Source organism: Bison bison, unplaced genomic scaffold (genome assembly GCF_000754665.1).
Source record: "Bison bison bison isolate TAMUID 2011002044 unplaced genomic scaffold, Bison_UMD1.0 scf7180017864249, whole genome shotgun sequence".
NCBI classification, from domain to species: Eukaryota; Metazoa; Chordata; class Mammalia; order Artiodactyla; family Bovidae; genus Bison; species Bison bison.
The window spans coordinates 17,278-31,436 of record NW_011494821.1 but is presented as its reverse complement, the minus strand read 5'-3'; the positions used below and the strand labels follow the sequence as shown (position 1 = coordinate 31,436).

Below are 14,159 nucleotides of genomic sequence, written 5' to 3'. Positions count from 1 at the left end.
CATTCAGGTTATTGCAAATGGCATTATTTCATTTTTCATAACTTAGTAATATTCCATTATATATATGTATCACATCATCTTTAGCCATTCATCTAAATGAATGATGAGCATTTAGGTTGTCTTGGCTGTGATGAATCGTGCTCCGGGTGTCCTTGAGTTTAATTGTTTCCGCTGCAGTACCGTAGGATGATGAGCATATGTTTGGAATCAGAGAGAGCTGGATTTGACTTCTGCTGGCTCCTTAAGATTGAGGCCTTGGGCGGTCACTATATAGCCTCAGGTTTCTCATGTCAAAGAGATAGGAATTGACTTACATCAGGTTAGTGGTTAGGGTTAGACAAACAAGGTACATTAGGTATGTTTAGTGCCTGGCATGAAGTTGACACTCAAACTAGAAGCTTTTATTAAATTCTTTTGAGTTCTTCTCTGTGGAAGTTTAGTGGACCAAAGCTTAACTAATTTTAAAGTTTCTGGTGTTCAGTGTGTGAAAAGTTGCCATGGGTTTCCTTGAACAGCTCAGAGCAAAAGTCTCTTCTCAAGTTGTACCTGTTTCTGAGCTCTGCCTTCTCTCCCCTTCCTCCACTGAATTGGTCCCATTGAGTCCTGGCTGTACCTTCCCCAGGATTCTCACCAAAGGCCAAAACCCTCAAGCCATCTCCTGAGGCTCCAGGGTTCACCCTGAAAATTTTCTGTGCTCCAGACAATTTTCACCAACCCTTTGCTCTAGTGCTCCCTTCTTCTGTCTTATCCTAAAATGTCTGAACATAGAAGGGATTCAGGCTGGCCCAAGCCCTTGAGAAAGAGGAGGTGACAAGGATATAGGCAAAGAGTGCCTAACTTTAGGAGGTGAGGTTAGAGTTGACAAGGCATGTCTTGGGGCAGCACACCTGGGCTGTCAAGGTGTGGTGGCCATACGGGGAAGTTCCTGCCAGGGACCCCAATTCTGGCCTTGGTTTCAGCTTTGGGAAACAAACAAGACATTGATTTTTTCCCTTTTCTTTCCCCCTTTGAAGCAGCTTTATTTCTTTTGCGGTTAAATTCTATAGATGACAGTGGCCTAGAATTCATCCCAGAGGAATGAATAGTGTGTGTGGAGCCCAGAGCTGCCCACACACTGGTCTGCATGCCCTGTCTCACTCAGAAGGTGACTGGAATGAGCTTCTGACTTGTGGAATTTGACTTTGGCATTTTCAGAATCAAATATCACACACACTGACCTCTCACTCCTCTCACTCCAAGCTAAACCTGCTTAGTTCTTTTGTAAGTAGTTTGGGGTCCTTTGAGGCCTCAGTATAGAGCTCCCCAGCCATGAAGTCTGAGGGATTCAGTTCAATATTGGCCTTTCTTTTCCACAGAAGCGAATGTCTGTGACAGAGGGCGGCATCAAATACCCAGAGACGACCGAGGGAGGCCGCCCCAAGCTCGGGGGGCTGATGGATCCGAGGCAGGGGGTGATTGAGAGGACGGGTCGCTGCCAAACCTGTGCAGGTGAGTGGAGGGGGGCTGGCGTGGACCCTGGAGGGAGGGAGAGGCTTGACCTCACAGAGAACTGGGGTGAGGGTGGAAGCACAGAGACCTGGTCTCTGAGGTGAGTGCTGGAAGGAACATGTCGCGTGTGTTTTCCCACAGGCAACATGACAGAGTGTCCCGGCCACTTTGGCCACATTGAGCTGGCCAAGCCTGTGTTCCACGTTGGCTTCCTGGTCAAGACCATGAAAGTTTTACGCTGTGTCTGCTTCTTTTGCTCCAAGTTGCTTGTGGACTCTGTGAGTGGGAGACAGGCTCTGGCCTGGGGGAAGGGTTGCTGCGGGGCGGTGGGGAGGCAGGGGAGCAGCCCCAACTGACCCCACTCTGTCTGCTCTGTTCCCAGAACAACCCGAAGATCAAGGATATTTTGGCTAAGTCCAAGGGGCAGCCCAAGAAGCGGCTCACACACGTCTATGACCTCTGCAAGGGCAAAAACATCTGCGAGGGCGGGGAGGAGATGGACAACAAGTTTGGTGTGGAGCAGCCTGAGGGCGATGAAGATTTGACCAAAGAAAAGGTAGCTGGGGCTGCCTAGACTGTTGGGAGCAGGCGAGGGGCAGGGTGGTCTTGGGGGTAAAAAGGGGAGAAGGCAGCAGAAGCAGCAGGACCTGAAGGTCACAGAAGAGTGAGGGGCTGGCCAACCCACCCTCTGGGCTCTGATGGCCTCTCTGTCCCGTTGGTAGGGCCACGGTGGCTGCGGACGGTACCAGCCCCGGATCCGGCGCTCTGGCCTGGAGCTATACGCCGAATGGAAGCATGTCAATGAGGACTCTCAAGAGAAGAAGATCCTGTTGAGCCCCGAGCGGGTGCATGAGATCTTCAAGCGCATCTCCGACGAGGAGTGCTTTGTCCTGGGCATGGAGCCGCGCTACGCCCGGCCTGAGTGGATGATCGTCACTGTGCTGCCTGTGCCCCCGCTCTCCGTGCGGCCCGCTGTTGTGATGCAGGGCTCTGCCCGCAACCAGGTCAGCAGCTGTGGGACCCCACTTCATAGCTAGGCTGGGTAACTGGGCAAAGGTGTGTGTTGGGGGTGGGGTGGGAAAGGTGTGTGGGGTGCCAGACAGATCGTCCTAGCCTGAAGAAACCTGCCATTTGCTGGCCGTATGACCTTTAGTGAGCCCCTTAAGGAGGTTAAAGCCCTTCAAGGTGCTTCTGGATCTGTGAGCCGAGAGCCCAGAGCTGCCACCCAGGGTGGTGGTAGGGGGCAGGGGTGAGAGACACTGTATGCTGGCACGTGCAGGGTGGCTAGACAGTGACAGTGCTGACTTCTGCCTTAGGACGACCTGACCCACAAGCTGGCCGACATTGTCAAGATCAACAATCAGCTTCGGCGCAATGAGCAGAACGGTGCAGCTGCCCATGTCATCGCCGAGGACGTGAAGCTCCTCCAGTTCCACGTGGCCACCATGGTGGACAATGAGCTGCCTGGCTTGCCTCGTGTGAGTCAGCAAGGTCCCCGCGCCTGGAGCCTGGGAGAAAGGGGAGGGGGCCAGGGTGGGGGCCAGTGCTGACTGCTGGGGTGCCCCCCGCCCTTTGTCTCCTCACAGGCCATGCAGAAGTCTGGGCGTCCCCTCAAGTCCCTGAAGCAGCGATTGAAGGGGAAGGAAGGCCGTGTGCGTGGGAACCTGATGGGCAAGCGGGTGGACTTCTCAGCCCGCACTGTCATCACCCCCGACCCCAACCTCTCCATTGACCAGGTCGGCGTGCCACGCTCTATTGCCGCCAACATGACCTTTGCGGAGATCGTCACCCCCTTCAACATTGACAGGTGTGCTCAGTTCAGAAGCCCTGCCTGGAGGGGCCAGGAAGACAGCGGTGCTCTCCCGACTTCTAGAGAGCTTTGAAGTTGAGACATTCAAGTGCCACTTGTGGCCTTGGGGGAGGAGTGACGACAGGGTTTTTTGGAGAGTGATTTATTCATTCCACCTCTCTCCCTAGACTTCAGGAACTAGTGCGCAGGGGGAACAGCCAGTACCCGGGAGCCAAGTACATTATCCGGGACAACGGTGATCGGATTGACCTGCGTTTCCACCCCAAGCCCAGTGACCTTCACTTGCAGACTGGCTACAAGGCATGTAACAGGCTGGGGGTCCGGCTGGAATGGGCCGGCTGAGGCTATCCTGTTTATTAGCATCTGTGTCTTTTTAAAAGACTCCTGCTGTCCTAGGCAAGCTTGGAGCTGCCATCTGCTGACATTGGCAGTGAGGATGGGGGGTCACAAAAACCCACGGGTAGCATGAAGGACACATGGCAGGAAAGGGAGATTAGCGGGGGTGAGGGGGTGCCTGGAGCAGAAGGTTTCATGGTCAGAGTACCTTGAGGTTTTCTCCCCCAGCAGACTTCCCTGAGGTTTGGGTATCATGTCTTCGTTTTCTCTGATAACCTGGAGTCTAGCCTAGGACCTGGCTCAAAGCAGGTGGTTAATAAGCATTTTAAATGAAATGACATCACAGCATCGCCTGTCTCAAGTATCTCAGGTCCACTATGACTTCACTCTCAGCACCCCTCCTTGACTGAGGTTTCTCCCGCCTCTCACCTCCCCAGGTGGAACGGCACATGTGTGATGGGGACATTGTTATCTTCAACCGGCAGCCAACTTTACACAAAATGTCCATGATGGGTCATCGGGTTCGCATCCTGCCCTGGTCCACTTTTCGCTTGAATCTTAGGTCCGTCCGCCTGCTGAGTGAGGTGGTGGGTCTGGGCTGCTCCCTGGGTTTCACAGGAGCATCTCCCCGACTCACCCTCCTCTTTCACTGTAGCGTGACAACTCCATACAATGCTGACTTTGACGGGGATGAGATGAACTTGCACCTGCCACAGTCCCTGGAGACACGGGCTGAGATCCAGGAGCTGGCCATGGTGCCACGCATGATTGTCACCCCCCAGAGCAATCGTCCAGTCATGGGCATTGTGCAGGACACATTGACTGCAGTGCGCAAATTCACCAAGAGGGATGTCTTCCTGGAGCGGGTGTGTCATCTGGGACAGGTGGAGGTGGGGAGAACCTGACCTGGGTGGGCAGGGCCCAGCACAGCAATGACGGGGGAAGGGCAGTGACCTGCTGATTGTCTTTGCACTGTTCTGTACGTGTGGAGAAGGCAGTGGCACCCCACTCCAGTACTCTTGCCTGGAAAATCCCACGGACGGAGGAGCCTGGTAGGCTGCAGTCCATGGGGTTGCTAAGGGTCGGACACGACTGAGCGACTTGACTTTCACTTTTCACTTTGATGCATTGGAGAAGGAAATGGCACCCCACTCCAGTGTTCTTGCCTGGAGAATCCCAGGGATGGGGGAGCCTGGTGGGCTGCTGTCTATGGGGTCACACAGAGTTGGACACGACTGAAGCGACTTAGCGGCGGCAGCAGCAGCAGACCTGTATGTGAGACAATGGAACGGGTTTAGCAAAGATCAAGGCCAAAAACAGTGCATGGCCTTAGTTCCATGTTAAATTCCTTAAAATGTCATGTAATTTCAGATATCTTCTGGAAAGTAAAGGCAAAGAGAGAAATAAGACTTTGTTAAAATTCGATTTCTTTTTCCTTTGTCTTTATTTTCTAATTATTAAAAGTAGTTTGTAGTTACTGTTTAAAGAAAAAATGACTGCGAAATTTTGAATTATCATAGTGAATTTTTTCAGTGAAAGTTTGGCAGAGACTTCCTTTGCCATTTTTTTGCCTCCAAAATCTGGCTTTCCCCCTTGGGCAGGGAGGCCTCCCCTGATATTCACAAGCGTGGACGCCTGCAGTTCTGACTTCCTGTCTCTCTCATTCTGTTCCTCCCAGGGGGAAGTGATGAACCTCCTGATGTTCCTGTCCACGTGGGACGGGAAGGTCCCACAGCCAGCCATCCTGAAGCCCCGGCCCCTGTGGACGGGGAAGCAGATCTTCTCCCTCATCATACCCGGCCACATCAACTGTATCCGCACCCATAGCACCCACCCTGATGATGAGGACAGCGGCCCTTACAAGCACATCTCCCCCGGGGACACTAAGGTGGGGCCTGGCTTCCTGAAGTAACGGGCAGGGCTTCAGACCCGGGAGCACCAGCAGGGGCTGTGAACGGTGCGCTCTCTGCAGGTGGTGGTGGAGAATGGCGAGCTGATCATGGGCATCCTGTGTAAGAAGTCTTTGGGCACGTCAGCCGGCTCCCTGGTCCACATCTCTTACCTTGAGATGGGTCACGACATCACTCGCCTCTTCTACTCCAACATTCAGACTGTCATCAACAACTGGCTCCTCATTGAGGGTAAGTCTAGGGCTCCACCAAATTCTGTCTACAAATCCTGTCCCTCTCACTGCTGACTGCTCTTCTCCCCTCCCCTTCTCTTCCCTTCTTGGATTTGGTTCCCTCCGTCTATGCTCTTGGCTGTGAGTCCGTCTCATGTTTCTTGGGAGCCCAAAGAAGGTGTTGCTGATGCTCCTCCTCATTTCCAGGTCATACCATTGGCATTGGGGACTCCATCGCTGATTCTAAGACTTATCAAGACATTCAGAACACGATTAAGAAGGCCAAGCAGGATGTAATAGAGGTGAGAGCGGAGGCTGGGCAGACACTGAACCAGGGGCTCCCAGTGGCTTTGAACTGAGGAGGAGTGAAGGGGACATGGGGCTGGGAGGGACAGGGACCAGTAGAGGTCGATGTACCCCTGAGAGTTGCACCTCCTTCTTTGCACCAGGTCATTGAGAAGGCACATAACAACGAGCTGGAGCCCACGCCAGGGAACACCCTGCGGCAGACGTTTGAGAACCAGGTGAACCGCATTCTCAACGATGCCCGAGATAAGACCGGCTCCTCCGCCCAGAAATCACTGTCTGAATACAATAACTTTAAGTCTATGGTCGTGTCTGGGGCCAAAGGTTCCAAGATCAACATCTCCCAGGTGGGGAGCCTTTTTTTTACCAGCAGAGGGTCCCTTGGATGTGGGAGGAGAAATGGAGGGGTGTGCTGCTAGGGGGATGCACCAAGAAACTCAAGGGAGGGGATGCAGCCCAGCTTTTCTGTTCCCCAGGTCATTGCTGTTGTCGGGCAGCAGAATGTGGAGGGCAAGCGGATCCCATTTGGATTCAAGCACCGGACCCTGCCTCACTTCATCAAAGATGACTATGGGCCTGAGAGCCGAGGCTTTGTGGAGAACTCCTACCTGGCCGGCCTCACGCCCACTGAGTTCTTCTTCCATGCCATGGGGGGCCGTGAGGGGCTGATCGACACAGCTGTCAAGACTGCTGAAACTGGTGAGGCCCCAACCACCAGCCAGTCCAAGGGAGAAGCCTAGGCAGAGAAGCCATGGGGGTTTGAGTAGAGTTCTCAGGCTGAAGTCTTCAGTTTCCAGGGAAGTCATTTTGGCCTCTCTGGAAAGAGCAGAGACTAAAGGTCGAGTTAGGCAGACCTGGCTGCGCTGTGGCATGCCATGTCATGGGGATGGAGCCTGAGGCTCTTTGCTCCTGACAAGTCACATGGGGATGGTTCCTCGGAGTCTCTACTGGGCCCTGGTTGCATCTGGTGGTGGGCATGGCTTTCCCTGGGAGACCTTGGGGCTGAGTGGCCACCAGCTGGCTCCCCTGAGGACCAGAGTGGCCAGCAGCACTCTTCCTAAGGTAGAGAGGCTCCTGTTCTTGCTCCGGGCCCCTCAGTTGATTCTCTGCTCCCAGGATACATCCAGCGGCGGCTGATAAAGTCCATGGAGTCGGTGATGGTGAAGTACGACGCCACCGTGCGCAACTCCATCAATCAGGTGGTGCAGCTGCGCTATGGCGAGGATGGCCTGGCGGGCGAGAGTGTCGAGTTCCAGAATCTGGCCACCCTCAAGCCTTCCAACAAGGCTTTCGAGAAGAAGTGAGGAGGCAGCTGGCGGGTGGTTCTTGCCCCTGGGGCTCAGGGCCAGAGTTGTAGGAGTCTCTGTTTCCCAACCCCCCCCCGCCCCAAGGTGAGATCACATTGACCGTATCTTGCAGTGAACCTTAACCTTATCATGCTCCTTCCCCACCTCTGTGGCAGCAGCCACATGATGGAAGAGGGTGGGCAGAGAGCTGAGAGTGGCGTTGGTGCAGAGCAAGCCCGGAGGGCGGGCAAAAGCTCAGGGCTGCTAGACAGCCTTGGCTCTGGATCTTGTTTCCTTCCCAAGATCTTCACAGCCCGGCACGTAGGAGGAGCCACACCCTGTTCTGGCTGGGATCTGCACCTTGACTCTCCCCCTGCCACCTGCAGGTTCCGCTTTGATTACACCAATGAGAGGGCCCTGCGGCGCACCCTGCAGGAAGACCTGGTGAAAGATGTGCTGAGCAACGCACACATTCAGAATGAGCTAGAACGAGAATTTGAGCGGATGCGTGAGGACCGGGAGGTGCTCAGAGTCATCTTCCCAACTGGTGACAGCAAGGTATGTGTGGGCACGAAGGGCTGGGCTGGAGAGGGGCTGGCCCTGCACAGCTGGCCCTGACTCGGGGTCCTGCCTCCCTGCGCTCCTGCCCTAGGTTGTCCTCCCCTGCAACCTGCTGCGCATGATCTGGAATGCTCAGAAGATCTTCCACATCAACCCTCGCCTTCCCTCCGACCTGCACCCCATCAAGGTGGTAGAGGGTGAGTAGCTGCCGCGGAGCCACCAGGCCAGGCTCTGCTGGCAAGTCCCGGTCTACAAGCTCTTTATCTGTTGCTTGGCCCCCAGGAGTCAAGGAGTTGAGCAAGAAGCTGGTGATTGTGAATGGGGACGACCCCCTGAGCCGGCAGGCCCAGGAGAACGCCACCTTGCTCTTTAACATCCACCTGCGGTCCACGCTGTGTTCCCGCCGCATGGCCGAGGAATTCCGGCTCAGTGGAGAGGCTTTCGACTGGCTTCTTGGAGAGATCGAGTCCAAGTTCAACCAAGCCATTGTGAGTCCTGTACTCCTCACCCCAGCCTCGATTCTCTCTTTTGACCTGTTGACTTCTCTGGGCTCTGAGAACCTCCCACCTCTGCCCACAGCTGCCTGATAGAGTTCTCCTTCATTGAGACACTGCTGTGAACCAGGTCCTGTGTTGGGGGCTTTATTTCTGTATTCCTCAGGAGTCTTAAGATGACCCTCATAGAGGAGGGATTGTTAGTGTTAGTTGCATGTTGCAGAGATAGCTGCTGAGTCTTGAAGTGGTAAATGCATAAAAGATGCTGAACATGATTAGTCATCAGGGAAATGCAACTCAGAACCACAGTGAGATTCCACTTCATGTCTGCAGGATGACTAAAAGAAAAAGTAAAGAAGTGTTGGTGAGGGTGGTGGAGAAATTGGAGCTCTCGTACACTGCTGGAGGGGGTGTTGCAACTGCTTTGGAAAATAGTCTGGCAGTTTCTCTAGAGTTTAAACATAGAGTTACCATCTGACCCAGCAATTTCATTCCTAGGGACAAACCCAAGAAGCATGTGTCCACACAAAAACCTGCTGCAGGTGTTCACAGCAGTTTATTCATAACAGCCAAGCAATGGAAACAACCTAAATGTGCATCCATTGATGGAGGATAAACAAGACGAGAGCATATTATTTTGTGATAAAGTAATGAGCTGTCAAGCCGTAAAAAGTCCATGATCAACCTTAAATGATAGTACTACTAAGCAAAAAAGCCTGTTTGAAAAGGCTTTTTCAAATTGTATGATTCCAATTAAAAGATTATCATTTATGGTATGTGATTAAAAGACTTATCAAGTGAATATTTGCCTCACAATTAGCATGCAAGTGCTTCTCAAAATGAAGGTTTTAGATGGCATAGTCCCTTTTCCTGGGTGTGCAGCCCAGCAGGCACTGAATGGCGTGTGTAAATTGAAATGCTGTCTGAGGAACGGGATGATCAAAGAGACTCTCATGTTTAAGTCTCTCCCTGTTCCAAATGCTTCTGTCCAGCCCTGACTGCATCTTACTCTTGTTCACTGGGGGTGGTGGGGTTGGGGTAAGCAGGCGGATTTTCTCTTCTGAGAGCAGCTCTTCTTTCTCCCCATCATCCCCAGGCCCATCCGGGGGAAATGGTGGGAGCTCTGGCTGCACAGTCCCTCGGAGAACCTGCCACCCAGATGACCTTGAACACCTTTCACTATGCTGGTGTGTCCGCCAAGAACGTGACTCTGGGTGTGCCCCGACTTAAGGAGCTGATCAACATTTCCAAGAAGCCAAAGACCCCTTCACTTACCGTCTTCCTACTGGGCCAGTCTGCTCGAGATGCGGAGAGAGCCAAGGTGGGACTTGGGTAATGGGTTTTTGGGTGGGAGGAGGAGGGGACCCCTTCCTTTCAATGAGGGTTTGGAATTCCCTCTCCAAAGGGGTTTGAAGAGGCCTTCAGAGCCACCTGAATGTCAAGAATCCCTCTTTCCTCCAGGATATTCTGTGCCGCTTGGAACACACAACACTGAGGAAGGTGACCGCCAACACGGCCATCTACTATGACCCCAACCCTCAGAGCACAGTGGTGGCCGAGGATCAGGAGTGGGTGAATGTCTACTATGAGATGCCTGACTTTGATGTGGCCCGAATCTCCCCCTGGCTTTTGCGGGTGGAGCTGGACCGGAAGCACATGACTGACCGGAAGCTGACCATGGAGCAGATTGCCGAAAAGATCAATGCTGGTGAGGCCAGAAATTCCTGCCTGGGCTCCCCTCGCTCCCCATCCTGTCCCTGCACGCTCATCCCAGACATGCTGCCTAAATCCACCAACTTCCAGGCACTGGTTCTACTTCCCCAGGGCACCTCTTTTCCAGGTCCCTTCTGCACTGCAGGTTCTTCTCATTCTCTCCCCACCCTCTTTCTAGAAGGGTTCTATGAGGAGGCAGAAGCCAAAGGAGAGCCCCCTGGGGAGAACAGCGGGCACCGTGAATGGACGTAGCGTTGCAGCTGCCATCTTCCTCACTCATTCTCCTCAGGTTTTGGTGACGATTTGAATTGCATCTTTAACGATGATAACGCAGAGAAGCTAGTGCTCCGGATCCGCATCATGAACAGTGATGAAAACAAGATGCAAGAGGTAAAGGGGACCCAGGCAGAAATTTTGTGTCAGACGCAGGAAACCATTAAATCTGGTTCCTGACCATGGAAATTAAAATGAAGGCAGCATCGAGTGCCAGTCACACCATCTGAAGCGGAGATGGAGGGTGGCTAACAATGATTTTCAAAAGTTCTAGCAGCAAAAAATCTATCAAATGTGAATTAGTGCCACATGGATAAACAGCTGGTGTTGATGTGGGGCTGTCCCCGTGGCCCGGTCACCTGGTTCTCTCCTCCCCGAGGGCAGGCAGACAGTAGGAACGGCTGCATTCTTGGGAAGGTGGGGTTACAGTCCTATAATGAGACCCAGGAAAATGCTTGACCAGTGACTTCACTCCTGGGCATGGCTCCTAAAAGATTGTTCGGGAGATGTGGATGCCTGGCGCTTTTAATAATAAAAGCTCAGAGCTTCATGTGAACTAGTGGAGAGTGGTAACATGTGGATGCGTCTTGAGCGAGGACGATACACCTCTGTTACATGGGGTCACACGTCAAGGCATTGGTGGGTGGGTGGTGGGTGTGCGACAAGGACCAGGACGAGAGTGGAGGCACCATGTGCTTGGTTCCAGCCCTGGGAATGCCCAGAGGGTGGGAATGGTGTCAGGCTGGTAGGGTGTGGCTATCTTCTCTGAGGTTTCTTTAATACCATGGTAAAAACACATTAGAAAGTAACCTTATTGGAAGGAAGAAGGTAGGTCTGGGCCAGGCTCAGCTCTGTAGCTCAGGCTGTGGTCCGGGGTGAGGCCAGGGGAGATGGAGGATTCTCAGAGGTCTGACTCGCTTCTGCTGCAGGAGGAAGAGGTGGTGGACAAGATGGATGACGACGTCTTCCTGCGCTGCATCGAGTCCAACATGCTGACGGATATGACCCTGCAGGGCATAGAGCAGATCAGCAAGGTCAGCTGGCCATGCCCACTGCGCGTCCAGCCCTGCACCCTCCTCCCACCGCCACCCGCCCAGCCTGAGCTTGCTCTGCCCCTTGCCAGGTGTACATGCACTTGCCGCAGACTGACAACAAGAAGAAGATCATCATCACAGAGGACGGGGAGTTCAAGGCCCTGCAGGAGTGGATCCTAGAGACGGACGGCGTGAGCCTGATGCGCGTGCTGAGTGAGAAGGATGTGGACCCTGTGCGCACCACATCCAACGACATCGTGGAGATCTTCACGGTGAGCCCCTGCGAGCCAGTACCCCGCTCTTCTTCTGGACCCCCTGGGTCTCGGGCAGTGGTCTCCCTTCAGGACATTTCTCTGATCTGGTTGTTTCATGCCTGAATCCACTTTTGTATTTGGGCTTCATGGATTCCTGACTGTGGATCTGGGTGCTGGTAGCAGTGGGAGGAGAGCAGAGTTAATGGGTCTTGAGCCTTCCCCTGCATCTGCATGCCAGGTGCTGGGCATTGAGGCCGTACGGAAGGCCCTGGAGCGGGAGCTGTACCACGTCATCTCCTTTGACGGCTCCTACGTCAATTACCGGCACTTGGCTCTCCTGTGTGACACCATGACTTGTCGTGGCCACTTGATGGCCATCACTCGACACGGAGTCAACCGCCAGGACACTGGACCTCTCATGAAGTGCTCCTTTGAGGAAACGGTATGAGAGACGTTCTGAGTAGGTGGGGAGGAGGGCTGGCTGTGGGAGGAGGGCGGCCTCAGCTGAGTGATGGGCCTTGGTGCGGTTCCTCCTCTGTTGGGTGGGACTTGGGGGGTGGGGCGTGACAGCGTGCCCCCTCTTCCGAGGTTTAGGTGGACGTGCTCATGGAAGCAGCTGCGCACGGAGAGAGTGACCCCATGAAGGGGGTGTCCGAGAACATCATGCTGGGCCAGCTGGCTCCGGCTGGCACTGGCTGTTTTGACCTCCTGCTCGATGCAGAGAAGTGCAAGTATGGCATGGAGATCCCCACCAATATCCCTGGCCTGGGGGCTGCTGGACGTGAGTATGAGGGTCTGCGAGGTGGAGGTGGGAGCAGGGAGGCCTTGGGTGGGAGGGCAGCCAGGCCCCGGGTATTCTTCTTCACGAGTCACCACGTGCCTCTCTGCAGCCACCGGCATGTTCTTCGGCTCAGCCCCCAGTCCCATGGGCGGAATTTCTCCAGCCATGACACCTTGGAACCAGGGTGCAACCCCAGCCTACGGCGCCTGGTCCCCCCAGTGTTGGTGAGTGGCTGCCTGGGAAGACAGCCCTCTGGGTGGTTCAGAGGGTGGGTGGCCTGGCTCGTGAGGGGTTCCCATGTCAGGGCCCTGGAGCTCTTGGAAGATGTGGGGCTCCAGCTCTGGTTTTAACAAACGTCTATCTCTTTGCAGGGAGCGGGATGACCCCGGGAGCAGCAGGCTTCTCTCCCAGTGCTGCCTCAGATGCCAGCGGGTTCAGCCCTGGCTACTCCCCGGCCTGGTCTCCCACACCAGGCTCCCCGGGCTCCCCAGGCCCCTCAAGCCCATATATTCCCTCACCAGGTGAGTGGTCCTTGTCTGTCAAGGCCAAGTTCATTTTCTCCTTGGTCTTGCCTTCTGGATGAATCTCTCATCACTTAACACCTCTCTGCTTCTCTCCCACAGGGGGTGCCATGTCTCCCAGCTACTCCCCGACATCGCCTGCCTATGAGCCCCGCTCCCCTGGAGGCTACACACCCCAGAGTTCCTCTTACTCCCCCACTTTCCCCTCCTACTCCCCTACTTCTCCGTCCTACTCTCCAACCAGCCCCAACTACAGCCCCACGTCACCCAGCTACTCCCCGACCTCTCCCAGCTACTCACCCACGTCTCCCAGCTATTCACCCACGTCTCCCAGCTACTCTCCCACTTCCCCAAGCTACTCTCCCACATCACCTAGCTACTCACCCACATCACCCAGCTACTCGCCCACCTCTCCCAGCTACTCGCCCACCTCTCCCAGCTACTCGCCCACCTCACCCAGCTACTCGCCCACCTCGCCCAGCTACTCGCCCACCTCGCCCAGCTACTCACCGACATCTCCAAGCTATTCACCGACATCGCCAAGCTACTCTCCAACTTCTCCAAGTTACTCACCCACCAGTCCTAACTATTCTCCAACCAGTCCCAATTACACCCCAACATCACCCAGCTATAGCCCAACGTCACCGAGCTACTCACCTACTAGTCCCAACTACACACCAACAAGCCCCAACTACAGCCCAACCTCTCCAAGCTACTCTCCGACTTCACCCAGCTACTCCCCAACCTCGCCAAGCTACTCTCCTTCAAGCCCACGATACACACCACAGTCTCCCACCTACACCCCCAGCTCGCCCAGCTACAGCCCCAGCTCGCCCAGCTACAGCCCGACTTCACCAAAGTACACCCCAACCAGTCCTTCCTATAGCCCCAGCTCACCAGAGTACACCCCCACCTCCCCCAAGTACTCACCTACCAGCCCCAAATATTCACCCACCTCCCCCAAGTACTCACCTACCAGCCCTACCTACTCACCCACCACCCCAAAATACTCACCCACATCGCCTACTTACTCACCAACCTCTCCTGTCTACACCCCAACCTCCCCCAAGTATTCACCCACTAGCCCCACCTACTCCCCCACCTCCCCCAAGTACTCACCCACCAGCCCCACCTACTCCCCCACGTCCCCCAAAGGCTCTACTTACTCGCCCACCTCCCC

General features: G+C 54.6%; 1 protein-coding gene across 1 annotated transcript in view; it reads left to right on the top strand.

Moving 5' to 3' along the window:
* The window catches only part of POLR2A (polymerase (RNA) II (DNA directed) polypeptide A, 220kDa), a 19,902-nt gene extending 5,743 nt beyond the window's left edge, over positions 1–14,159 (top strand). Inside the window, exons 2-29 of the mRNA XM_010847311.1 lie at positions 1,356–1,488; positions 1,630–1,766; positions 1,871–2,044; positions 2,211–2,492; positions 2,805–2,966; positions 3,075–3,295; positions 3,466–3,598; positions 4,072–4,196; positions 4,290–4,500; positions 5,313–5,522; positions 5,607–5,775; positions 5,964–6,058; positions 6,206–6,409; positions 6,539–6,761; positions 7,179–7,362; positions 7,735–7,906; positions 8,001–8,106; positions 8,192–8,397; positions 9,500–9,724; positions 9,865–10,111; positions 10,406–10,506; positions 11,319–11,423; positions 11,513–11,695; positions 11,916–12,119; positions 12,272–12,458; positions 12,568–12,682; positions 12,830–12,979; positions 13,082–14,159. Of these exons, the coding sequence (XP_010845613.1) occupies positions 1,356–1,488; positions 1,630–1,766; positions 1,871–2,044; positions 2,211–2,492; positions 2,805–2,966; positions 3,075–3,295; positions 3,466–3,598; positions 4,072–4,196; positions 4,290–4,500; positions 5,313–5,522; positions 5,607–5,775; positions 5,964–6,058; positions 6,206–6,409; positions 6,539–6,761; positions 7,179–7,362; positions 7,735–7,906; positions 8,001–8,106; positions 8,192–8,397; positions 9,500–9,724; positions 9,865–10,111; positions 10,406–10,506; positions 11,319–11,423; positions 11,513–11,695; positions 11,916–12,119; positions 12,272–12,458; positions 12,568–12,682; positions 12,830–12,979; positions 13,082–13,127 (4,710 nt within the window). The 3' untranslated portion in view covers positions 13,128–14,159. The remainder of the gene's footprint in view (positions 1–1,355; positions 1,489–1,629; positions 1,767–1,870; positions 2,045–2,210; positions 2,493–2,804; positions 2,967–3,074; positions 3,296–3,465; positions 3,599–4,071; positions 4,197–4,289; positions 4,501–5,312; positions 5,523–5,606; positions 5,776–5,963; positions 6,059–6,205; positions 6,410–6,538; positions 6,762–7,178; positions 7,363–7,734; positions 7,907–8,000; positions 8,107–8,191; positions 8,398–9,499; positions 9,725–9,864; positions 10,112–10,405; positions 10,507–11,318; positions 11,424–11,512; positions 11,696–11,915; positions 12,120–12,271; positions 12,459–12,567; positions 12,683–12,829; positions 12,980–13,081) is intronic.